Genomic DNA, 26560 nt, shown 5'->3' with positions numbered 1-26560 from the left:
CAGTGTGCAGATGTTTATAACAGCATTATTTATGATAACCAAAAGGAAGAAACAACCCAGATGTCCATCAATGAGAGACGAATGGATAAATCGTCAGTTACACACACACACACACACACACACACACACATTTGTACACACACAGAAGAAAGTCATAAAAAGGAATGTAAAACGGATGCTTCAGTTTGAATAAACCTTGAGAACATTATGCTAAGTGAAATAAACCAGATATAAAAGGACTAGTACGGTAGGATTCTACTTATATGAGGTACCTAGAGTGGTTAGAATCCTAGAGACAGGAAGTGGAATGGTGGTTGCCAGAGGCTGGAGAGGAACATGGGAAGTTACTGTTTTACGGGTATAGAGTTTCAGTTTTGTAAGGTGGAAAATGTTCTGGAGATGGATGGTGGTGATGGCTTCACAACATTGTGAATTTACTTAATGCCACTGGACTGGACAGTAAAAAAAAATGGTTAAAATGGTAAATTTTATGTGCATTTTGCTATAATTGGAAAAATTTAAAAAATGGAACAAAGAACTGATACATACTACAACTTGGATAAATCTTGAAGACATTATGCTTAGTAAAAGAAGCCGGACACAAAAGGTCACCTATTGTAAGGTTTCTGTTGCATGATATATCCTGAGTAGGCAAACCCAGAGAAAGGGCATATCAGAGGTCACCAGAGGAGGAAGGGAGTGGAGAAATGGGAGTGTTTTATCAGGTGATTTTTAAAAAGGTGGTCACACAACTTGGTGAACACAGTAAATGCCACAAATTGTACACTTCAGAGTGCTTGTATGTCATGTGATTGTCACCTTGGTAAAACACCCCCCTCCCCTTTCTTTCTCTGCGGGTCAAACAGCACATACTGTGCTATGTACCTTCATGGACCTGTGGTATGGGCCTGTTAGTGGGACATATGCACTGGGGTCTGGGAAGAAAATGCTTACTTTTATTTAATATTTTTAATTAAAAGTAACTTAAAGTAGTATGTATGTATTGTAGATTATTTAAAATGCTGAAAGTAATTAACAAGAAAATAAAGCATGTATTCCTACCACTCGAGTTTGCTAGTATTCCCTTCTATTTCTAATTCTTCCTGTGGTGCTCTTTCTCTGTAACACACACACACGTGCATTTTTAACCCAAATGAAATTACACTGTGCTGTTTTTAAATTTGCTTTGTTTATGGTATCTTTTCATGTCAGTACATTTTAATTTATGTAATAATTAAAATTCAAGTTCCCTCAGTGGTTCTAAAATTGTTTACAGTAAGTTGATCCAAAATAGGTTCCAATCTAGGGTCATGTGTTGCATTTTGTATCTTATGTCTCTCAAATCTCTTTTAATCTAATGCATACCTATCCCCCCTTCTTTTTATCACTGTGACTACTGGATGAAACCCAGCCAGTTGTTTTATGTATCTCACCTTTTTTTTTTTAAAGATTTTATTTATTTATTTGAGAGAGAGAGAATGAGAGATAGAGAGCACGAGAGGGAAGAGGGTCAGAGGGAGAAGCAGACCCTCCGCTGAGCAGGGAGCCCGATGTGGGACTCGATCCCAGGACTCCAGGATCATGACCTGAGCTGAAGGCAGACGCTTAACTGACTGAGCCACCCAGGCGCCCTCACCTTTTTCTTTTTAAAGATTTATTTATTTATTTGAGAGGGAGAAAGAGAGTAGCAAGGAGGTAGAGAGGGAGAGGGAAAGAAAGAGAGAATCTTAAGCAGACTCCGCACTGAGTGCAGAGCCTGACATGGGGCTCGATCTCATGACCCTGAGAGCATGACCTGAGCCGAAACAAAACTCAGATGCTTAACTGACTGAACCACCCAGGTGCCCCACAAAACACATTTTAAAAGGGTGAAATACAGGGGCGCCTGGCACAGTCGGTTAAGTGTCTGACTCTTGGTTTCAGCTTTCTGCCTCCCCTTTAAAAAAAAATAATATGTGTTTTGTTTCACTTATTTCCAGTTTCACAAACTTCTAGTTATAAAATAAATAAGTCATAGAGATGAAAAGTACAGCTTGGAGAAGTACAGTCAGTAATACTGGAATCATGTTGTGTGGTGACAGATTCCCAGGACTGTACTCACTGTGGGGAGCACTGAGTAACATACAGAGCTGTCCGATCACTGTGTTCCAAGCCTGAAGCTGATAATAACATTGTATGTCAACTGTACTTCAATATTAAGAGGGAAACATGAAATGGACCTATAAAAATGCTTTGTTTTATATGCTTTATGAGTACATTAAGTAATTACATACTGCGGTACATGCTCAAAAATTTTTACTGGTAAGGCTACAAGTATCAAAAATGCTTGAAGACTTAGGATATGCAGGTGTTTATTACCCTCATCTCTCAGCTTCTTGTAGTTTTGAAGTGTTTCAAAATAAAAGTTGGAGGGGAAAAAAAAAACATTAAAGAGCAAAAAGAAGAGTTTAAAAGCCCCTAAACCTGTCAAATCGAACTGGGTGGTGTACCTGAGGCGGTGGGCATTTCCGTCCGACCTCTCTGGGGGTTTCGATGCTCAGGGCCGCAGGGAGATGATGCCATGTGTTCTGTGGTTATTTCCAGAATGTGTACCTTCCCCCCACCATGCCCATTGTGTCTGCATCATTGTTTACTGAGCAGGGACTGGCACCATAAGGGATAGGCGGGCAGAGAGACTGCTCTGAGGCGGCCTTGCAGTCGGTCATGCTGGCATCTGACACGCTTGCTCTGTTTACCTGTTATTTTTCTTGATGTTTCCTTGTCAGGATTATGAAGAAGCTGTGCTCTTATTATTAGAAGGAGCTGCCTGGGAAGAAGCTCTGAGACTGGTAGGAGAACTTTTAAAACCCTGCCTGCGTTAGGTGCTCAGCAGAGCGAGAGTGCAGGGGGGACAGGGTCAGCTGGGATCCCTTGTCTTCTGAGGCTAACGAAACTAAGTCAAAATAGTTTAGGTTCCTGGCCTAAGGATAAGCAGTATTTTTAAAACCATTTAAAAAATTTACTCTTGATGTTCGGAATTAGTCTGTTTTGTAAATGTGAAATATTCCTGGTTTTTACTGAAATGAGTTGAATGTTCATTAGCTTGTAGAGGCCTGCTCCTCTTGAAAATAACCTGGTGACCTCTGAAAGTCATCCATTTACTTCCAAGTGTCTTAACTCTACAGTGACTTGCAGTTTTCTTGCCTAAAATTACTGTCTTTTTCCTTTTAGGTACACAAATATAACAGACCAGATATAATAGAAACCAACATAAAGCCTTCCATTTTAGAAGGTAAGGATTACATCTCAGAATTCTACATTTGGAAGTGTAGAGGTGGGGAAGCGAGAGAGAAGAATACTCCCTGTTATTACATCCTTGAATCATGAGTTCTTCACTGAATGTAATACTTAATTCTGACCAGGATTTTTAAATATGCTAAACTGTCAAATGGTAGTATATAAAATATTTGAATGTTAAAAATACGTGATAAGATAACGGTTAAGAATCTTTATATTTGTAGGGGAGCCTGCCTGGGTGGCTCAGTCGGTTAAGCGTCTGCCTTCGGCTCAGGTCATGATCTCACGGTCCTGGGATTGAGCCCGGCATTGGGCTCCCAGCTCAGCGGGGAGTCTGCTTCTCTTGCTCCCTCTGCTGCTCCCCGTGCTTGTGAGCGCTCTCTCTATGTGTGTGTGTCAAATAAATAAAATCTTTAAAAAAAAAAAAAAAAGCTTTGTATTTGGGAGTAGTTGGTAAACTTGAATATGAACTAGATATTAGATAATACAGTATTTTGTCAGTGGCCAATTTCTTGCATTTAATAGTTGTATTGTGCTTATGTTAGATAATGTCCTATTCTTTTTTTAAGATTTATTTATTTATTAGAGAGTTGGGAAAGGGGCAGAGGGAGAAAATTTTAAGCAGACTCCCTGCTGAGTACGGAGCCTGACACGGAGCTCGATCCCACAACTCATGAGATCATAATAATGTCCTTACTCTTTTTTTTTTTTTAAGATTTTATTTATTTATTTGACAGAGAGAGACACGGTGAGAGAGGAAACACAAGCAGGGGGGGTGGGAGAGGGAGAAGCAAGCTTCCCTCAGAGCAGGGAGCCCGATGGAGGGCTCGATTCCGGGACCCTGGAACCAAGACCTGAGCCAAAGGCAGGTGTCCAACGACCAAGCCACCCAGGCGCCCCTAATGTCCTTATTCTTAAGAGAGATGTTCTGAAGTATTTAAGAGGGAAGGATCATATCTGCAACCTACTCTCAAAAGGCCCCACAAAATAATAGTTGTGTATGTGTATGGAGAGAAACAGGAAGCAAAATGTTTACAATTGGTAAATCTAAGTGGAGGGGATATTTGTATATTGAACCAGGTGAGTTTTACCAGTTCTGGAACACTTGGGTGATAACTATGACTCCTTAAAAGCAAAGTGGAAGAGAAGGACATCAGTTTGGCTTACAGAAATTTCTAGCAGTGGGGGGTTGGTTTTAAGCTCTGCCTTTTTTAGTACAGTCCACCCTGTGAGTAGGCTCTGGCCTTTGTGATGTGTACATGTACTCACACGCTTACCCTGCCTGCATCCCCCTCCCCCATCCTCATTAACACCATGGGAGGATTCTTTTCATATCATTCACCTAGCTACCCTTACCTGGTTACTAAAAGCATCCATCCTGACCCTCTAGGCGTCCATCTAGCCATTTCTTGCTTGGATTTTCTCCCCTAATGAGCACCTAGAAAAATGCTGACTGTTCATCTGCATAGGCCTAATACCCATGTTTCAGAAGCATCTCAGTGACTGTCCTGTTTTTGTTAACAGCTTCCTTGTATACTCCTTTTCTTTGCTGGTCCGCTCTTGGGTACCTAGTCTTTGTTCAGGTGATTTTACTAATTTAGTGCTAGAGAGTGTTCTAGGATGATGTTAATGAACTCTGAAATCTGAAATTTCAACGTGTAGTTCATTCTCCTAAAACAATGTAGGTTAATTCTCGTTAAGGAAAAAAATCTTGCTTGGAAAACCTAGTAACCTGTTTCTTTTTGTTAAATTCTTACTCCCTCACTGCCTTTATCGAGTTTTTCTCTTTACTTAAACATTTTGCTCAAATTATTTTCCATCTGCACCCCCAGCCCAGAAGAATTATATGGCACTTCTGGACTCTCAGACAGCCACATTCAGTCGCTATAAAAAGCGTTTATTGGTGGTTCGAGAGCTCAAGGAGCAGGCACAGCAGGTGAATCTGGGTGAGTGTCTGCATGAAGACATGGACGCTTGGGCACTGTGGGGACACATTACACTTTGTCTTAGCTGCTTATTGTGCCTCCTGCACTGTGATTACCATGCTGGGGGACATCTAAGGCCTCTGTGAAACCCCTTAGGGGTTGTGTATGTCTGTGCGTGTTGGGGAGGGTCGGGGGCAGGACCAAGCATGAATGGGAAGAGCTCTGCCACACATTCCCTGCACCCCCACCAAGCAGAGCAAAATGAGCCTCCTTGCCCTGCAAAGGTTCCTTTGCTTTCAGAAAGGAGAGAAAAGAAAAAATAAGCTTGGTACTGGTGCGCTGGTGTATGGTAGGAATAACTGTATTTGATATTGTCTCATTTCACGTTGAGATCTACTTTATAATAATTTTCATCCATCGTCAGATATGCCCTGGTTAACTCTAGTCCACTTACCCTACCGAAGGTAAATCTACATCAGCAGGGAGTTTTCATTCTGTGTCTGGTTCTTCTTTTCTAGATGATGAGGTGCCCCAGGGTCAAGAGTCAGACCTCTTCTCTGAAACTAGCAGTGTAATGAGTGACAAATACTCCCATAGCAACTCCAGGATATCAGCGTATGTATCATGTTTATTCAGCACGTTGGCCAGGCCCTGGGCATATGGAGAAAGTGCATGTGAGGGGGTCCGTTTCTCATCAGGACAGTGCAGGGGAGAGAGAGAGGACAGAGCTCAAGGCCAGGATTTGGTGTGCAAGGGGTTTCCCCACATATCTAAGAAATTAGACTTGGCGTTGAAATGTTTTTCTGCTGCAGCCTCGTGGACTGTGTGTTTGTCCGCGCCCATGAGGCCCTTACACTGGTACTCAATTTTTGTGACATCTGATTTTATTCATTTAACAAATATTAGGTGACTGGATTGTGTGGGGGCTGGAAAAAATAAAGATTATAAAGAAAAAAGGTATCAGGCATCTTCAGTTCAAAGTCAGGATTAGAAGAGGCTATTAATGTAAAACAAGTCATCATGCTTACGCAGTGTAGCATTTGGTCACAACACCCATATGCTAGTTGTAGTGGATGTTCCCAGAAACTTTTAAGGAGATGTGAGTTATAAGAGCCTATAGTCATCCTTGGGAAGCATAAAACAATGCCAGATGGTGTATTTAAACTGAATCATGATAGGACGCCTGGGTGGCTCAGTCGGTTAAGTGTCTGCCTTCAGCTTGGGTCATGATCCCTGAGTCCTGGGTTCAAGGCCTGCATCAGGCTCCCTGCTCAGCAGGGGGGCCTGCTTCTCCCTCTCCCACTGCCTGCCGTTCCCCCTACTTGTGTGTGTCTGTGCACGCTCTCTCTCTCTGAAAAATAAATAAAATCTTAAGAAAAAAGATAAACTGAATCATGCTTTAGGAATTCAGAATAGAGATTTCTGAGGTTATATGGGGTGATCAGAAACTGCAAGAGAGGCCGCTAGAAACTGGGCTTTTCACAGGGCAGGAGAGTCCCAGACAAGACAGGTGGCATAATTAAAGAGCTTTGAGCAGGAAAGATACAGGATTCATATATATTTTGTTACATCCAAATTTCTGTGCTATGTCTATGTCTCCTTATTTAAAATTAAACTTATTTTTCATTACAAAATTTAAGTTGGTTCTGTTGTTCTAGCTGTCATTATCAGATATAACCTCATTTTACTCTGTATTTTAATTAAAATTTCAAGGCCAGCTACTACTTTTTTTTTTTTTAAGATTTATTTATTTATTTTGAGAGTGAGAATGAGAGAGAGAGAGAGCACATGAGAGGGGGGAGGGTTAGAGGGAGGCTCCTCGCTGAGCAGGGAGTCTGATGCGGGCCTCGATCCTGGGACTCCAGGATCATGACCTGAGCCGAAGGCAGTCGCTTAACCAACTGAGCCACCCAGGCGCCCGCCACCTACTACTTTTCCTTATTATTTCCTGCCTGTAACACTCACCTTTCCCAATTTATTTTAGCTATCACTCCCAACACCTCATTACCATTTTCCCCCACATATACATACCATTTGTAGACTCTCTGGGTTCCCAGAAAGTTTGTGGCCAACAGGTACATTCATTTTAATCTGTTCAGTGCAAAGAGATCCCCTTTTATAACATCTTTCCAATGTCTTCTACCAGGCGATCATCTAAGAATCGCCGCAAAGCAGAGCGGAAGAAGCATAGCCTCAAAGAAGGGAGTCCACTGGAGGATCTAGCCCTTTTGGAGGCGCTCAGTGAAGTTGTACAGAGCACTGAAAAATTGAAAGGTATATTCTCAATACTGATGATTCTTGCCACACAAAAAAAGTAAATGGATAGCACAGAGTTTAGCAAATAATTAAGATACAGTTTGAGGAACTTGAGGAAAGACAGAAACTTTCAACAGGAAGTGTCATTTCAGAGCACGTTCCTGAACCATCCTCAGCTGGGAACCTCAGAGCCTTCCTGCACTGACCCCCACCCAGCCCTGCTGGGAGGCATTAGCACCAAAGCTGGGGGAAAGGATTATGAAGACACTGCTTCCTACTTGGGCCCCAGTGTGTTCCTTTTTCTTTTTGTAGTAGGTTGAATTACTCCAGTATTTGGGGAGACAGAAGAAAATGCGGGACATGGCAACTGTAGGGTGATATTAAGTATTTTTTTGCTTGGGAAAGAAACTGTGTTATGATCCTAGCAATGGAGCTGGGGACCCAAGTTAACCACTTTCTCAAATTTCTTCTCTCTAGATGAAGTATACCATATTTTAAAGGTGCTCTTTCTCTTTGAGTTTGATGAGCAAGGAAGGGAATTACAGAAGGCCTTTGAAGATACCCTCCAGCTGATGGAAAGGTCACTTCCAGAAATTTGGACTCTCACTCACCAGCAGAATTCAGCTACACCTGTAAGTTTTCCTCAGAGACAGAATGTACGTTTTTTAAAAGTCATTTCACAGATTTTTATGTTCACACGATCTCTTAAAAGTCAAAGCAAAAGATTTTCTTTTTCTTAAAAACATAATATTCCATAGTTACATTAGCCTAGGCTTATGTTTAAGCTGTCTGTAAGAAGATTTTCTATTTGAGTACACCCTGGACTGGGTTAAGTTTGCTTTTATTTCTCCTTTCCGCATGAAACAGCTGTCGTGAAGAAGATGGGCAAGTCAGACTGTTGCCCCTGCCTTCAGTGAGATTGGAGTGGGCAAGGGGGGAGCTAGGGCCAGAGTTGGCCTCTCACCTCCCTGTTCAGACTTTGAATGGTATCAGAGTGTTTTAAAGTAACCCAGACAGGGGCCCCTGGGTTGTCAGTCAGTTAAGCATCTGACTCTTGATTTTGGCTCAGGTCATGATCTTAGAGTCGTGGCATGGAGCCCTACATTGGGCTCTGCACTCAGCACAGAGTCTGCTTGAGATTCTCTGTCTCCCTCTCCCTCTGCCCCTCCCTCCGCTTGCATGCTCTCTCTCTCTCTCTCTCTCTCTCTCAAATAAATAAAATCTATAACAACAACAAAAAAAGTAACCCTTGTAGACAATTGCTTTCTCTTTTGTTTTATGGAAAATTTGACTTGTCACTTCTACTCTCTTGTCATGAGGAGCTTTGCTCTTGTTTAAGGCAGTTGTGTCCTGTCAGGAATTCTGATGTGTTATCTATTGTGTGTACTTTGGTCAGTCTCTCACACCTGAGGCGGATTGTTAAAGAGTTTCTGTTTTGATTCAGAAAGGCTGGTGTGTCAGGGACAGTCCATTAAGGAAAACAACCACAGCGGTTATTGTAACAGAGAGAATTTAATACAGAGAACTGGTTGAACAAGTATTGGAGAACTGAAAGGCAAAGGGGGAATGCTGAGATAGTAACTATGAGGGAACAGAGGAAGGGTTTGGGTTTACTATGGTTTAGAAGCTTGGAGGTGGGGCCCTGCTGAGCTGGTTCTTGACCCTCTGAGAAGGGGCGCCAGCCAGCTGGTGGTGGGACTTCTGAGGGGGCATGATAGCTCTAAGGGTAGAGAAATAAGTAAACTGGAATGAACCGCTGCTACCAGGGTAAAGAACTGTTGAGTGAAAGCAAGGAGCACATTCCTTTTCATCCAGCCTTGCACTCTCCCTCTGATGTCCGCATAACGAGCCAGCTGACAAAGGTGGGATTTTTCTCAGGTTCCCAGGCCCAGCATCACAAGCACTGTAGAGAAGGGTGGGTTTGGAGCATGGAGAGAGACTGGTATTGAGCTCACTGGTTAGAAACTCAGCAGCTCTACTGGGGCCTCAATTTCCTCAGTTACAAATGGGGATATACTTTCCTATACATTTCACTGGAATGTTCTGAAGGTTAGATAAGAGGGTAGATGTAGGTACATATAGCATACCTTAAAAATAAAAGTTGAGAATCAGCACCCCACAAATATTTGAATTTACGAAAATAGGTATTTCCTAGAAGAAATGTGATCATCTTCAAAACTGTAGTGGTTTTGAAGCTTAGCAATTTATAATACCTCCTCATGCTCTCCCCTACCCTCTTCTATTCAGATCATAGTAATTTTTTTTAATTTTTTATATATTTTTAAATTTTTAATTTTTTTGATTTAAATTTTGCTTAATCTACAGTGCAGTACTGGTTTCTGGGGTAGAACTTAGTGATTCGTCACTTACATAATTTACCCGGTGCTCATAACAACAAGTTTCCTCTTTAATCCCCATCCCCCACTCAGCCCATCCCCCACCCACCTCCCTCCATCAACCCTCAGTTTGTTCTGTATCATAAGAGTCTCTTATGGCTTGTTTCCCCTCTCCTTTTTTTCTTTTCCACCTTCCCATATGTTTATCCGTTAGAGTAAGATTGTACGGTATTTGTCTTTCTCTGACTTATTTCCCTTAGTGTAATACACTTTAGCTCTACCCATGTTATTGCAGATGGCAAGATTTCATTCTTTTTGATGGCTGAAGATCGTATTAATTTCTGAGACACCAACTTTAAGAGTCTTCTGGGGAAAATGACCAGAAAATCATGTGTTTGCTTTGGTTGGTAAATTATGGTAATGGCACGTGTGCGGGATCCCGAGTCATATGGAAGTGCTTTGAGCGCACATTGCTGCTGAGAAGGTGCCCCCGAGGGTATGCATGCTGAGCCAAGTGAAGACAAAGCAGAGGGCCTGGCATGTGCCCCCTGAGGCTTATACAAACGTGGAATTCCTGTGAAGGCTCTGGTTTTACCTTGAACACGTGTGCACAGTTTGCGTTCTACTCCATGATATATGCACGTATTTGTTTTAATATCAAAATTCCCACAGATCTTTTGAGGGCAAATTGATGCTCTGTGTATTCTATAACCTCTTGTACTCCTCCCCTCAGGGTATGGCTTATATTCCTTAAGATTTTCCTTTTTTGTTTTCCCCTTATCATTACCTTGTCTTCTGGAAGAAAGGAGATTTGGAGGTCTGAGTCAAGACTGGAAAAACTGGCAAAGTAAAAATCACAAAGGAAAAGAGAATTACTGTGCTTGATACCGTGAAAATGACATGCTCTTTACTGCTGGTAGAAACTTGGCCTTTGGTATCTGTGGTCACCAGAAATATAATCTTTGCTGATCTACTTTCTACTTAGGTTCTAGGTCCCAATTCGACTGCAAATAGTATCATGGCCTCTTATCAACACCAGAAGACTTCAGTTCCTGTTCTTGGTTAGTATGTTTTTCTCTTCAAATTATCACAGTACTCAGCTGAAGGAATATCTTTCTCTAAGTGTTGAGAAGGTCAGTGGTATGAGGAAAGATCGGGTATTGACTACAGTTTTCCCTCAATTTTATGACTGTGTCTTTAATAAAATCGATTTAGTGCTTCTAGTGTTGGGAACCAGAGGGGTGGGGAATCCAACATGATATTAGACATACACATTTTGAAAAGGTCATGCTGACACACACTGTCCATACAGGCACATCACAGTTGAAATTTGAGTCTAAACAGTCCAACTTACATATATATTTTCAGGATTCTTCTGAATCATCATTTTTGGCTCTTGGCAGTTATGATTGCATCTTGGGGACGTTTTCATAATCATCCTCAGGATTGACAATACAATTTGAAAGCAAATCCAAAGAATGTTAGCATTTTATTTGCATTTCCTATTTAAGTTTACCAAAAATGTTTTGTTTTGTTTTATTTTTTGTTTGTTGGCAGGGGAGATGATTCCTGATTAGATTGCATAGCCCTTGAAGTTCAAAACCCTAAAAACTTTCTTTTTAAATTTGGTTAGAAACTTTTGATAGATCAGTTTGGTGCCTGAGTATTTACCCTTTAGGTGGATCAATCAAGCATAGCAGCCTCTTAGCTTTCAAAAGTTAGTGGTATGTTCTAAAATAATTGGGAGTTTTTACTACTGTAATTTGTATTTTCCAGAATTTTTTTTTCCTTTAAATGCTGTGCTATACTAGCATTCTGATGATATTTGAAGTAGCCTTTGGGTTTACATTAAGTTTGAAGTTTTAACAGCTTATGTTGCTACCAGGAATAAATGAACTACTTCCCATCCAGCTTAGCTCTTGTATCTGGACAGTAACTATTGTATTCCTAGCTACCCTTCTTCCTGAAGGCTGGGACAAGCTGCTTTTGCTATCAATCCCAACATATACTTATTTCTGAGATGCTAAAAATTCATCTTAGACCTGAGGCAGCTTGGTCATTGCTCAGTTTGTACCCTGGGCAATTCTGTTGTGATTTCCGTCCCATTTTCTGCCCTATTGACCTGATGCTGACCTTCATGTCAAGTCTGGTCACACCTTTCCCTAGAGTATCCTGGTGGCTTTTTCGAAGAGTACTTTCATTTTCCAGCTAAGCCTTAAAGACACTATTTTGAGGCTCCTCATTATCTGAGTACATAAGTGTTATCGGTGTCCTTGTGGTTACAAGATGGCGTAGGAAAAGAGAGGTTCTCATAATCTAAAAATAGGCAGATGAACTACTGACAAAGTCCCAAGCACTGTTCCCCAACTGCTCCTCCCCACGTAAGGGGAGTAGTTAAGCTACTCACACAGCCCTGCGAGCGGGATCCATGACTTGATTGATAGCCATTCTCTCTGTTTCATGTTTGCAATGCAGTATCATGCAGATCAGATCAGTTGTAAGTCTTGCAAAAATGTAGAGTTTCATAAAATGGATTAAAGTGTTATCAGAGAAGTGCTTGAATCATCATAGCTGAGTTGGGCTCGTTACAACTCATAACAAAGTAAATGCTTCAAATGGGAATGATTTTGGCTATCAAAAGATTAAGAAAAGTCCTTGGAAAAATGGATAAGACCTTCAAAGTATTTTTGCAAAAATAACTCTTATGCTGTGAAATTCAGACATGGAAAGGTGAAGGATGTCATGCCTTGTCATATGGTTTGTCAGCACAGTTACTTTCCTGCTAAAAGGCTCATATATATATGTGTGTGTGTGTATATATATATACACACAGATCATATATATAGATATACTTCTGTTGGAAGTGTATTACAAATAATGCTGAAAAAAAAACAAATAATGCTGAGAAAGAACATCTTTATATACACGTATTTTCTCGTATCTTTGCTACCTATATACATCTCTGCTACCACAAATCTGATTGAAAGAGGGCTCAGGTGGAGCTGTGTCTCTTCATCTCGGGGTTGTGGGTTTGAGCCCCATGTTGGGAGAAGAGATTGTTTAAAAACAAAATCTTTTAAAAAAAGAAAAGTAAAGAAAGAGGGTCTGGGAGTTTTATTTAATAGTGACAGTTTTACCCCATCCATCCTCTCCTCCATTTGCTTTTTTCTGAAAGTAGGGACGTTTTTATTGATCAGTGTTTTTGTAGAATTTTTTTTTATCATGAAAGTATTTTCTGTTCATTAACTCTTTTTACCAAATAACATGCCACCACATTTTTTTCTCTTATAATTGAGGAAAATTTTGTAGATAATGAAATGTACAGATCTTAGGTGTACAGTTTAATGAGGTTTAATAATTACAATTACATATGGCCTTATAACCACCACATCCCCTCCCATCGAAATTTAGAACATTCTTCTACTTTGAATCACTCAGTGGGCATTTTTTTCTTCTACCCTTCATGTGCCTGAAGTGGAAATCCCTGTTCTTGGGGCAGGGCCTCCAGGCTGTGGCTCTGACTGGAGGTTGCGAGGGTAACAGGAACTTTAGCTCTCGACTGATGGTTATCTTGTAATTCCAAAGTCCAGTCCCTAGTTTTAGCGCAGTTACTGCCTCAGCTTCCCCTAGCAAGAAAGTGTGTCTGTCACAGTTTTCCTTTCCTTTCTTCTAGATGCTGAGCTTTTTATACCCCCAAAGATCAACAAAAAGACCCAGTGGAAATTGAGCCTTCTAGAGTGACTGACGGTCTTCCTTTGACTCCGTCCTTGGGGCCTGGCTGTCGGGAACTGGGAAGAGTAAGACAGCTACCTTAGCAGTGTGGAGAGCTGCTCTATACAGCAGACCTAAGCAGACGCCAAGCAGTTCTGGTTTATTTGGGATATAATTTTAAATAGCAAAAGGTTAAGCTTTAACCAATATTGCATCATTTTGTAAGAATTACTGTTCTTTTGTTTAGTGCTGTTTGAGAGCATATTTCTGGCATTTATAGTAATCAGGAAGATTGGCTTTCATTCCCGGCTGCCAGTCTGATTCATTTTGGGACCTTCGACAAGTCACATAATTAATCGATTTGTGCCTCAGTTAATTGGGAATAATGTTTCATGGCTTCTACCTCAAAAGTGTGAGGAAAAGAAAATAATGTTTTTTAAATATTTTATGTTCCAGGAGGAGAACATTGTATATAAACAACGTTGGCTATTCGTGCTACCAACATTTGGTGAAATTTAATCACTTAAATGACTTCTTCACCTTGAACTAAAGCAGAATAAAAAGCTAAATATATCCTTTGAAATTTTAAACTTTCCTTTGCTGACAGCTGTTATTTTATAATATCTTACCAGGTCCTCTGCTTCCAGTTATAACGGCATTAAGCTCCTATCACTACAGTGTCCATAGGGACTGTTTTTACTGCCTGTGAATTTTCTGCTAGGGACTTAGCAGTGTTAGAGCTGGAACAGATTAGAATTTCTGAAACAGTATTGTGCACATTTGGTATGGTGAACAGTGTGGACAATTGTAAGTTATTCCTTTTTTCTCTAAGTAATTGCTGCTTTTAACTAAAAGGTTTTTGTCAGTGTCAAGGCCATTTCATTTATTTTTCTTTATGGTGCTTCACTGACCTCTGTCTTTTAGTTATTTTCTTTGGAAAAAATGAGAATGTTTTTTCTTTTTGGTGAGTCTAGAAAAAGCTCAATTCATTTTGACAACAGTTATGTGGCTGATTCTTGGGTAAGGTTAAAAATTTCTTCCATGCCTCTAATACCAGAACCAGACATTCATGACTGTACATAAACGAAAATATTGCCTCTGATCCATGGAGTATAGATATGCCCAGAATTGTAATTAAATTTGTTCCCTAAATAGCAAAATGTTAACTATAGAATCTAGGTGTGTTTGCTTGTATAATTAAGCTTCTCTGCGTGTCTGAAAATTTTTACAAAATAATAGGGGAAAAAAAAGGTACTTCCTGCCTTGTAGAAATCTACTTTTTGATTTATACCTGTAATGGATTTGCTATAATTAAGTGCCCTACACTGAAAGGCTGAACGTGCTTTGTAACTTCACTCTTTGACCTGGGTAAATGAACATAAGGCATTTTAATATATTATAGTGCTCTTGCTATGGATAATGGTACTCATGCCTGATGGAGTGGAAATAGAAGTAAATGTGTCTGTTGATACTCGTGTGACTTTTTATAGATGTTCCATTTCCTTGAGATGGTGTTTTGAAGCAGCAAGAAAAAATTTGTGTGAATACAAATTACTATCAATTACTATCTATTTCCTGTGAGCAAGATGGAATTTTGTTCATTTGGAAAAGCAGGAGGCTGGAGCAGACCTTCCAGGCTGAAGGCAAAGTCACAGAAGAATTCATGGGGGAAGTGCAGTGTATGGGAAGAGGAGAAACTTCTGGAAGTGATGAATACTTAATTTTGGCAAAAGGCTTGGTCAGGGTCCTGGGAAAGAATATGTAACTGTTCCACCAGATTTGAACTCTGTCCCAAAGCAAGTTCATACTGCAGTAAGCTAAAAACCCTAGTTATTTTGTTGGTGCCATTGAGTCAGCTTTACTCAGATGCTCCAGACATCAAGAGGGAACTTGCAGAGGACTGTCTCCTACAATCCATTTTAAATTTACACTTTTAAAAAAAACAGAGGCAAGAAGTAATGTTTTTGCTATGTTTTTATGAGTGTAGCTTGATGTAATTTTTTAGCACTGTCACATATTTTAAAATAAATTCATTTTCCATACATGTCTACATATATATACACACACGTGTGTACACACACAGGTTTACCTTTTAGGGGTTGTTCATAGCCATAATTGAAGAAGGTGTTTTCAAAAGTAAATAAAACTAATGATTCTTAGTAATTTAAGGTTACTACAAGTTGGGGAAACAAAATCAGCTTTTTTTCTGCTTCCTGTGCCTCCCCATAAACTTGTGCTTTTCTAGAAGCACCACCTGAGCAAGCCCTTAAGAGTTTCTGGCTGTCCTTTCTTGTCTGTTGTATTTATTAGTAACTGAGGTGAGGAGAATAAACATCTAAGAAGCTAGGTAACCATTAATATCCAAGAAGCTATAGACAAGTCAAAGCTAATATGGTGACATTTGGGGACACTGAATTGATTCTTGTATTCTCTGTGCTCCCTAAGCCCTTGCCTGTGCCTCACGCCCACATTAATCTTACTGGCTCTGAAATTCCAAGGGTTTTAAGACCAGCAGAGATTCTCTTGATATACAGGAAAGAACAAGGCCATGGGTCAACCCATCTTAGCGTCCTTGGACAGAGACATTTTTTAAAGATTTTATTTATTTATTTAATTTTATTTATTTGAGAGAGAATGAGAGAGAGCACATGAGAGGGGTTAGGGTCAGAGGGAGAAGCAAACTCCCTGCTGAGCAGGGAGCCCGATGTGGGACTTGATCCAGGGACTCCAGGATCATGACGTGAGCCGAAGGCAGCCGCTTAACCCACTGAGCCACCCAGGCGCCCCTGGACACATTTAATCTCACTGAATCTTGCTTTTCTCCAGCCTGGTGTACCCGTTAGCACCATTATGTACCTTAGCGCTATTGACATTTTGGGTCATATCATTCTTTGTTGTAGAGAGCTACCCTGTGTATTATAGGATGTTTAGCAGTATCTCTGGCCTCTACCTACCAGATGCCAGCACTCTGTATCCCCCACTCCTGTTCTGATGACCAGAAACATTTTTAGACATTGTCAAGTGTCTCGGAGGCGGGGTGGGGGGGGGGGCGGTCACAATTGCCCCCTAGGCTAGGATGACTTTCATGCACTTACTAAAACTATTCATCTCTTTCTTTCTTTCGTGAAGTTGACTTTTTTTCCTACAAGGGGAATTGTGTAAGGATCAAGTGAGAATTCATGGAAGTGTGTTTTTTTTTTTAAGATTTATTTTAGAGCGCACAGGGAGAGGGAGAGAGAAAAAAAAGAGAAAAAGACTTCACGCTAAGTGTGGAGCCCAACGTGGGGCCCAGTCTTACAAGCCTAAGGTCATGATCTGAGCAAGAGTCAGACACCTAACTGTGCCACCCAGGTGCTCCCATAAAAGTGTTTTGAAAAAGATACATAGTTTTTGAGCTTTATATTGTTTTTTTTTTCTTTCCTTTCCTTTTTTTTTTTTTTCATTTTAAAGTGCAGCAGAACATTTAGACCTACTGTGGCCTGGAGATTTCCCTCCAGAGCCACCTCCCAGGATTCCCCTTCATCAAGACTCACCTTTTTTGGGGGATCCTTGACTTGGGGTTCATAGATACTTAAGGGTTTTAAAGACAGTCTGTTTCTATATGATTGGTTTTCTCTGTAATTCCATGTATTTTATTTTATGCATTTTAACATACTGTTCTGAGGAGGGGTCCAAAGGCTTTAGCACCCTGCCAATGAGATCCAAAGTTTAGGGATTAATCAAATTTTAACCTGCCCAACAGTGAGTGTTCATGGACTGCTGGACAGAAACTGAGGTGAATAAGACCTTATACCTCCCTCTCAAGTCAATGTACCCAACCGCTAGGTGATCCTCTGATACTTCAGGGTAAGGTTTAGTCATCCTTGCTTAACTATAGGAACTTCAGAAGCCCTTCTGTGTGGGTCTGTACTTCTCTATTCCGGCTTGCTGGTGCCAGTCAGCCATGCTTACCAGGCCTGGATCCAGGGTTGGGCATTTAGGTCTTTCGAGGCAGTTTAGGCAAACCCGGATACTATGAAGATGGCTCTGTAGGGCTTCTCCTGGGGATGGTAGAGATGCTATTACCTCTCCTGTGAGTGCTTGAATGCGGGCCTTTAGGTGTACATGTGACTAAGAACCATGGTGAGGGACGCCTGGGTGGCATAGTCAGTTAAGCATCCCACTCTTGGTTTCGGCTCAGGTTGTGATCTCAGGGTTGTGAGATGGAGCCCTGCTTGAGACTCTCCCCGCTCTCCCCCTGCCACCCCTCCCCCGCCTCCTATGCTCTCTCTTTCTCTAAAATAAATCTTAAAAAAAAAAAAAAAAGCCATGGTAAGACTTTGGGGCTCCTGTATAAAGTAAGTCTACAAGATAATTCTAGCTAGCTCTTGTGATCACCTCCCAGAGGTGAGATACTAGTATTTCAGTGTTGATCTCTGTTTTTTACATCAGCTGTGTGAAGTAGGCCTTTGAATTCAACTTTATAGGTAAGTAGACTCGGGCCGTACAGTTAGGTGGTAGTGAAATAGGGTTTCAAATCAGAGTTCAAAGCCCATTTCTTTCCACTGTTTGATGCTGCTCCCTGCCAATGTTCAGATGCCGAGGTTTAGAGAGAGGGCAGAGAATGTATTGGGGACTAAAAAAATCTGTGTTCCATTTACAAAACTGGCCCTTGTAAGACTACCTACAGAACAAGATTCTCTGATCTTGAGGGACTGAATGTTCCTTCTGGCTCCTCAGTTGGGTTAGAATGACCAGTGTAGGGTAGGTTCCCGCAAACCATTAGCCCCAGAACTGGCAGCCTCTATCCTGTGCCCATCCCAAATTCCATCTGTATATCCTACAGGTTGATGGAGAATCCAGTCTAGTGAGTGATGAGCCGCTGAAGAGTTGCCCCCTTCAGACCCACACATACACCTTGCTCATTACATGCCAGGTTTCCACAGCCGGTCACCATGATGGCTTGATAAAAGCTGGCATTGAGACATAAGTTCCTTTTGGAACTAAAAGAAAGTACAGTTTAAGCAGGGATCAGACACCTTTGTCAGCTCTTTACAAGCCTTCATGAAGCATGAAATGTACTCTACTGCTTTGTGGGAGATTGAACCATTACAGCAGATTTCCTGTTGTTGGTCAACAGGAATGTTCTGTATGCCCTAACAGCACTGACTCTGTAATCTGTCTTCCTCACGCTCCCCTTCTGAGCAGATTTAACAGTGCGATAGTCCCTAAAACGAATACAAAAAAAGGGACAGAATAACTTCAGAGCTAGTTTTTCCCAAGAATGTGTAAGCAAACAACACGTAATACACGCCTTTGTTTCCACGCACCGCCCAGCTTCTGTTTGGCACATGCTGCGTATATGAACTTGCTCTTATTAAGTCAGGAAATAGAGAAGCACACTTTGGAGGGAACACGATTGTTTATTACTATAGGAGCAAACATGTGGACTCAGCTCCCTGTGTGTCGGGTGGGTGCTCACCCAGCAAAGCTGACGCATGGCAACCATGCTTGGTCAGAGGTCAGAAGCACCTTCTGTAGAGGAAGAAAGGCCCGTGCTCCTCATACTCAAAGCGGTGGATCCACAGGGGCTGGAAGCCCTGAAGTGATGCCAGGATGGAGCCACCTGTCCACACTGCAGTGTCCCTTTCGGGCAGCACATTTACCTGCGGGTTGTCATTGGGACACATGGTGCTCAGCTCCTTCTGCAGCCGGTTAGGGAAACCGCTGAGCATAGTGCTCCCCCCACAGAGCAGGATGTTCCCCATGAGATCCCGTTTGAGGGCAATGTCACACTTGTGAAGGCAGGACACGGTCTGAGTGTGGAGCCCCAGCTGCATGGACTTGATCAGAGAAGGCTTAAAGAACATCTCCGAGCAGAGGAACCTTTCCTGGCACAGGTTTATCTTCTGCCCGTCAGGTAGAGTGTACTGGATTGTATGCTCAGTGGCTGGGACTTTCTTCTCTTCGATGGGGTCCAGGGCCACAAAGCAGCATTTCTTCTTGATGTCCTCCACAATGCCTATCTGGTCCTCGGTGAAGTGTTTCCCCGAATTATTCATCAGGCCCATCAAATAGGCTGTCAGGTCAGAGCCCGCATAGTCCAGGCGTCCGGTGATGCTGGGCAAAGGATAACCCTCATAGATGGGGACCACGTAGGACACGCCGTGGCCAACCTCCACCACCAGGCCAGAGGTCCTCCCGTACGAGTACATGGACAGGCGGGATTGGTAGGCGATGTGCATTGCAGGAGTGTTGAAGGTTTCAAACAGCATTTCAGCGTACTTCTCTCTGTTGGTGTGTGGGCTCAGGGGTGGGTCTGAAACCAAGACTGCATGCTCCTCTGGGGCGATCTTCATCTCTTGATGGAAGAGATATTCCCAGATATCCTGCACTGTGTCCCAGTCCACGATGATGCCATGTCGCAGAGGATTAATTAGCTTGAGACGAACCGCTGGGTTGATGAGCTCCTGCCCCACAAATGTCTCCTTGCGATTGTCCCCGGTTTTGGCCGTCTCCATGTAGGGCTTGCCCACTGTTGATGAGATGGTATGGGTGGGCTTCGGCAGCCCGGCAAAGCCACATTTGCAGGAGCCAGTGCCAAGGTCCACGACCACTGCTTTGGTCACTTGTAGCTTCGGTTTCTCCTTGACCATCGTTGATTTAGTAGGTTCTTCTGGCTCTGAACGGTTACAGTGGACCCACACTGCCCGCTTCGCTGGTCCATCTTTTAAGGAGGCAGTCTGGAGGACGTGTGCCTGTAGAGGTACCTGTTCACCCACTTTCTTGGCAGGCCCATCCCCGATGATTGATGCCTGGGGAGCCCACATGCTATCAAGAGCCGTCTTGCTCTCAGAAAGTTCCTCGATCCCACTGGCTTCAAGACCTGAAAGGCTTATATCAGAGGGCAACTTGAGAATTTCCCCAACGATGACATCACTGATTGTGACATAATCTGGTGACCCGGGGCTTTTTAGATACTGGGAACCTGTGTCCCATGTTAGGGTGGATTTGGGGTAGTGTTTTGGAAGTCACTTAACCTTTTTCTGGATTTTGTAATAAAGCTGATTTAACCAATCAGTTATTTATTGAGCGCTTGCTACGTGCAAGGCAGCTGGGAATAAAAGGCAGCTGTGGAGGGAAAAAGACAAAAATCTCTGCCCTTGTAGAGTTTACACTCTAGTCAGTGGGGGCTGGGGAGAGAGGCAGTAGCCAGAACAAACATTTGTCAGAAAATGGTAAGGGCAAGAGAGAACAGGCAGGGAAGGGGCTTGGGGATGGTGGCCGTGTTCTGTGCCTGGGCAGGGGTCCTCAGAGGGTGACGCGTGCAGACCTGAAGGAGGGGAGGGACAGTGCCACACGTGTATCGGTGTGTCGTGTATATCGGGAGCAACAGGTGCAGACGGTGGAGGCTCGCCTGTGACTGATGAGTGAGAGGCGGGGTCAGCAAACCAGGGTCTGCAGCCTGTTTTTGTAAATCGGCCTTTATCCGAACACAGCCATGCTCATTGACATACTGTCTGGGGCTGCTTCTGGGGGTCAACCACAGAGTTGAGTGATTGCCACAAAGAGTGCACCGCCCGCCACGCCGACAGTGTTGATTATCAGGCCCTTTCAAGGAAAAGCTTGTCAGCCCTAGAGTTAGAAGCTGAGTGGGGACAGCAAGGAAAACTACAGGAGGTGGGAGAAGGGTGGGGATGGCAAGCAGCCCGCATCCACCCTCTCGGGCCATTGCTAGGACTTTGGCTCTGACTCTGCACGAGGTCAGAAAGCACTGGAGACTGGAGCACAGCTGACACTACCAGATTGAGATTTTGGCAGGACTGCTTGCTGCTGGAGCGACCGTGCCAAGCACTTCTGTCTCCCTTGTCCCTTCGGACAGCCCACAGAAGAATTTTTAGACATATATGTGTACGCATACTCCTTCACGCAGGTCATCGGGTTGGCGATGGAATCAGACCGTACAGAGTCGCACCGATGACAACACTGAGGCTCTTACGTGCGTGGCTCACCCGTGCATATCCAGCCAGCAGGGGCCAAGCTCTCCCGACAGACTTCTTCCCGGGGTGAGGTGTGGACATACCTCAGTGAGACCCAAAATGTGTCTCTGAGGCCACGTGGCCATCATATCACATGCCATCTCGGAAGCTAGGCACATTAGTGCTGACACCTGTCACCGTCAAGGCACCCAGAAGCCAACTTTTTGTTAGGCAGTCCCACACTTGTCATTAAAGACGCAGTTACTCCAAGGTGGTGGGGGGTGGGGGCTTTCTCCTTTAAGGAGGTTACTGGGGAGGCCCTTGGCTCCTTGGGGGGGGGGCGGTTGAGAGAAGAAAAGGACCAAGTCCAGTCTTGTGACCATCTGATGTCATCTCAAAGACAGTGTCAGCCTCTTGGTTCGATGGGGAGAGGATGAGATGGCATTGAATTGTGAAAGAAGAAAGTACTTTCTCTATGCCTGTCTACCTAAAAAATTGTGTACTTGCCTCTGCTGTTCAGTAGGGGTTCGCATGGCCAACTTGGATTGTTTGACTTCACTTCAAAAGAATGTTTATGTGATAACCAAAGGTATATTTAATGTAGAATGACCTATTTTTCCTTCTCAGCCCTCGTCTTGAATTCGGACAGATGTGCAGTTGCCTAGCACATTTTCATTGCCCTGGATTCCTGTAAGAGCCCATGCTCCTTTTCCTGTGGCCGCTGTAGCAAATTACCACATACTCAGTGGCTTCAAACATAGATTTATTATCTGCAACTCTGGAGGTCAGAAATCTACAGTCATTCTCAGCTGCAATCACGCTATCGACAGGGCCACGTTCCTTCCCAAGGCCCTAGGCGATCATCTTTAGCCTTTTCCAGCTCCCTAGAGGCCAGGGGCTTCTGTTGCCCTCTTCTCTGACCTCACCCCCCTGTTCCCCTCCTGTTAAGACCCTGATGATTACTTCAGGACCACCCAGATAATGTAGGGTAACCTCCCTATCTCAAACTCCTTAACTCCTCTATCTGCCAAGTCCCTTTTGCCATGAAAGGTAACATTGACAGATTCCAGGGATGAAAGATGTGGACATCTTTTGGGGGCCATTATTCACCCTGTCCCTTAACCTGTGCTTCCCACTTCCCTAAGACACTGTTTCACGCGCTCCCCCCACCCCACCAGGCTCACCCCTCCTTGGCCCTTTCTGTCAGCGTGGGTGGGAGAGGTGCTCTGCGGGCTTAAAGCCAGTGGCTCCATCTCGTCTGTGAGGCCCAAGAGCACAGGGACTCTCGGTCCAACCCACCTCCTTCAGGCTAAAGTCACTGGATGCTTTTCACTCCTTTTACTTTACCTCCGGATTTTGCATGCTTGGATGCTCTCTCGTAAGTGAAGCCCTTTTCCCTCAGCTTCCGTGTCCTCGGTGTTCCTTCTCTCGGGGGTCAGGGCACAGTTAATGGTATCGATGATGGGAGATTATGGAGACCATTGGCACACTGCACCCCAAACCTTCAGTGCCTGGCATGCACAAGCCCCCATACTTGTCACTAGCCATCTAAGGTACTCGTGGGCTCCCTGGGGTCTCTGGTGAGGTCCTTCCAGGTTAGAGGCGCCCTCTATTGCTCAAACACCACCCACCCTTGAGTTTTGAAAGAAAGGTGAACCAGGCCCCTGTAATTTTAGCAGCTATGGGAGGGAAGAAAGAGAATCTAGTGAGGAAAATGCCAGAATACAGGGCTTCTTATGAATCACCTGACAGTTTTTTTGTTTTTGTTTTCTGAGGGAGGATGCTTTGGGCTGGAGGGCCCTATGGAAACCTAATGAATGCGCCTGTTCTGGACGACAGGCCATCTTTTTTTTTGGCGGAGGGGAGGGATTCATCCTTCCCTCTCCCTCACTCTCCACAGCTAGTCTGATCACCTGAGGTAAATGCAGTGTTTGAGGTGAGAGATGTCACAGGAGCAAGGAGAGAAGGCCTTAAATGCTAGAGTAAGAGCTTGGGTTGAATGGGGGATAGTTGGGAGACCAACCAAGTTCTGCCTTCTGACCTTCTGGAGAACCTGTTCCTCCTCCTCTTTCACACCGGCACAGCCTGGCTTAGGTCACCGGCACGTCTTACAAGAATGTCTTCCGTGGCTTTGCCCCTCTACATCACAGCTAAACACAGATCTTTTCCCAATTTTCCAGCGGTCAGATCTGACCACCCCCTGCTTAAAGTCTTCATTTGTTCCCCAGCTGTCCTCCATGTAACCCAAGCTCTTCCTCCGAGCTTTTGAGGCCCTCCCTTGTTGGCTCCAGGAACTCTCTAAGCCTCATCTATTCTCCCAAACATTTAACTACTAGAAGTTCCCACCATTCTCTACCCACCCCCCCAACCCCAGCTTTGCTCAGGCTATGCTCTCTGCTTGGGATGCCTTCCCCTCCTAGCCACTTGACAAATACCCACATACCCTTCGGTAGTTGCCTTAGGGTCACCTCTCAAGAACCTGCTGACTCCTTTAAAAAAAAAAAGAAAGAAAGAACCTGCTGGCTCCGTCCCTCTAGTAATCACTCCTTCCTCATGCACCTTTGTTCTCCCAATAGCCTTCCACCTACGAATTCGTCTGCATCCATTCGGTCTCCTTCCCACCCAGGCAGGACACTGCTGTGGCCAGGCTTCTGGCATCTATCACTGGCCAGCTGCCCTGGGCTGGACCTGCCCCCAGCTCCAGGAAATGTTGAATGAAGGGATGAGGGTATTGTTGGAGCCCTCACGCTCGAAGACCTGGTGCACTGGAGTTGAATGAACTTGAGTGAAAAGACAAACATTTCAAGAGCTGTTTGCTCCTGAGCAAATCAACTGAATTCCAAGCCTTAATTTCTTCGGCTCTGCCTGTACGTCTCAGGATTCTGGGGAGTAACATATGTGAGGTTCCCAGTACAGTGCCTGGCTTCCTGTAGGGGCTTAAATATTTCTCACCCTCTCAGCCAAGCAGCAGAGGAAGAGAAGCTGTTTGGTCAGCGGACAGGGCAATAGAAGCAGGGGTATAAGGGGGGGGGGTGGTAGCTGGAAACCTGAGACCCCAGTGTGCTTGGATTTCTGAAAATGCTGGCTGCCTGCTCTGTCTTGGAGCAAAGTCGAATTAGGTGGATGGCGGTGGGGGTGGCAGACCAAAGGCCTGCCAAGGCCAAGCCCTCCCCGGGGCTGCCAGAATGGACCGGACGTCAGTGACATCACAATCCTGAGGGGTTGCCAAGGCACTGCTGGAGGTGGACCGTCTTATTTCTCCCCACGGAGCTCTAGGATGTGGATGTGAGAAAGGTGAGCCAAGAAGGAAGATGGCAATGAGGAGCAGCCCTAGCCCCATGCCCCTGGGCACGGCTCAGGGTGACCCTGGAGAGGCAGGAACGCTGCCGGGTCCCGATGCTGGCGTTCGGGACACGGGTTCGGCCACTCAGCTGAAGATGAAGCCCAAGAAGGTGCGCAAGATCAAGGCCCTCATCATCGACCTGGGCTCCCAGTACTGTAAGTGTGGCTATGCGGGCGAGCCGAGGCCCACCTACTTCATCTCCTCCACTGTGGGCAGGCGCTACTCTGAGGCGACTGATGCTGGTGACACCCGCAAGGAGACCTACGTGGGCCACGAGCTGCTCAACACGGAGGCGCCCCTGAAGCTGATGAACCCGCTCAAATACGGCATCGTGGTGGACTGGGACTGCGTCCAGAGCATCTGGGAGTACGTCTTCCACACGGCCATGAAGATCCTCCCCGAGGAGCATGCGGTGCTGGTCTCTGACCCCCCCCTCAGCCCCAGCAGTAACAGGGAGAAGTACGCGGAGCTCATGTTCGAGACCTTTGGCATCCCTGCCATGCATGTGACGTCCCAGTCGCTGCTGTCCATCTACTCCTACGGCAAGACCTCGGGCCTGGTGGTGGAGAGCGGACACGGCGTCTCGCATGTGGTGCCCATCTCGGAGGGCGACGTGCTGCCGGGCCTGACGGGCCGAGCCGACTACGCTGGGAGCGACCTCACCAACTACCTGCTGCAGCTGCTCAACGAGGCCGGCCACAAGTTCACGGACGACCACCTGCACATCATCGAGCACATTAAGAAGAAGTGCTGCTACTCGGCACTCCTGCCCGAGCAGGAGCTCGGCCTGTGCCTGGAGGAGATGCGCGTGGACTACGAGCTCCCCGACGGCAAGCTCATCACTATTGGCCGGGAGCGCTTCCAGTGCGCCGAGATGCTCTTCAAACCTGCCCTAGTGGGCAGCAACCAGCCCGGCCTCCCCGCGCTCACGGCCGCCTGCCTGGAGCGCTGCCAAGAGGCGGGCTTCAAGGAGGAGATGGCGGCCAACGTGCTGCTGTGCGGTGGCTGTACCATGCTGGACGGCTTCCCCGAGCGCTTCCAGAGGGAGCTGAACCTCCTCTGCCCCGGGGCCAGTCCTGCGGTGTCTGCTGCTCCGGAGCGGAAGACATCTGTGTGGACCGGCGGCTCCATCCTGGCCTCCCTGCAGGCCTTCCAGCAGCTCTGGGTCAGCAAGGAAGAGTTCGAGGAGCGGGGCAGTGCGGCTGTCTATGGCAAGTGTTGAGCGGCGGGGCCCTGACAGGCAGGGCCTGGTGGGCAGGCGGCCTGCGACCGCTCTACATATGCACAGAAGTTCCCATTAAACCTTCCCATGAGGTCGTTCTGGTCTAGTCTGGATTTCTTGCTCTCGTCCAGCAGCGGGGGCGGGGTGGGGGAGCGGGCGGGGATTTGGGCTGAGCCATCTCAGCCCCTTTTGCTTGCTGGGTCAGCAGTACCGGGAGGGCTGGGGAGGGTGCGCTGTGGCTCAGCCCCCATCGTGAGGGTGACATCCCCGGACCCAGAGTGCTGTTAGCTCCCCCGAGCTCGAAACCCAGCTCAGCAGGTCCCACTGCTGCCCACAGAGGATCCTTGCTGGATCTCCCGAGGCGCTCTCACTAACCGCCCCCCCCCACAACCCGCCCTTTTCAAAGATGTAACCCGTGCGTGTCCGTCCTCTGATTGTGAGCAGCCATTTCTGCCTCTTCTGGGCCCTCCCCCTTCCAACCCCGGCCCAGACAGCTGTTTCTGCAGGGGCAAAGCCAAGCCACCGAGTCCAGA

At 45.1% G+C, this 26560-nt stretch overlaps 3 protein-coding genes across 4 annotated transcripts in view; 2 read left to right on the top strand and 1 right to left on the bottom strand.

The window, feature by feature from the left end:
• The window catches only part of ELP1 (elongator acetyltransferase complex subunit 1), a 56947-nt gene extending 41401 nt beyond the window's left edge, over nt 1-15546 (top strand). Inside the window, exons 30-38 of one of the 2 annotated variants that reach the window (XR_003610229.2) lie at nt 2766-2828; nt 3211-3271; nt 5109-5222; nt 5720-5816; nt 7348-7475; nt 7935-8089; nt 10779-10854; nt 13467-13590; nt 13961-15546. Coding sequence is in view for 1 of the 2 variants with exons in the window: in XM_028108805.2 (XP_027964606.1) it covers nt 2766-2828; nt 3211-3271; nt 5109-5222; nt 5720-5816; nt 7348-7475; nt 7935-8089; nt 10779-10854; nt 13467-13534 (762 nt within the window). In the remaining variant the exon portion in view is untranslated. Of the gene's footprint in view, nt 1-2765; nt 2829-3210; nt 3272-5108; nt 5223-5719; nt 5817-7347; nt 7476-7934; nt 8090-10778; nt 10855-13466 lie in introns of both variants that reach the window. The other variant, XM_028108805.2, reaches the window with a different exon arrangement.
• A 3459-nt stretch (nt 15547-19005) lies between these two features.
• Nucleotides 19006-20313, bottom strand: ACTL7A (actin like 7A). Its single transcript, XM_028108740.2, has one exon. The coding sequence runs from the start codon at nt 20311-20313 to the stop codon at nt 19006-19008; it is 1308 nt and encodes a 435-aa protein (XP_027964541.1).
• Nucleotides 20314-24740: 4427 nt separating this feature from the next.
• On the top strand, nt 24741-26027 carry ACTL7B (actin like 7B). Its single transcript, XM_028108857.2, has one exon. The coding sequence runs from the start codon at nt 24774-24776 to the stop codon at nt 26025-26027; it is 1254 nt and encodes a 417-aa protein (XP_027964658.1). The 5' UTR covers nt 24741-24773.
• Nucleotides 26028-26560: the final 533 nt, after the last annotated feature.

The sequence above is a fragment of the Eumetopias jubatus genome, unplaced genomic scaffold, assembly GCF_037043125.1.
Source record: "Eumetopias jubatus isolate StellerSeaLion01/CBP00866 unplaced genomic scaffold, mEumJub1_p1.0 scaffold_15, whole genome shotgun sequence".
In the NCBI taxonomy this organism is placed as follows: domain Eukaryota; kingdom Metazoa; phylum Chordata; class Mammalia; order Carnivora; family Otariidae; genus Eumetopias; species Eumetopias jubatus.
This window is presented reverse-complemented; position numbering and strand designations above follow the sequence as displayed.

What these genes read in the sequence shown, in the direction of transcription:
- ACTL7A (XM_028108740.2), bottom strand. Translation starts at nt 20,313, where the DNA reads ATGTGGGCTCCCCAGGCATCAATCATCGGGGATGGGCCTGCCAAGAAA.
- ACTL7B (XM_028108857.2), top strand. Translation starts at nt 24,774, where the DNA reads ATGGCAATGAGGAGCAGCCCTAGCCCCATGCCCCTGGGCACGGCTCAG.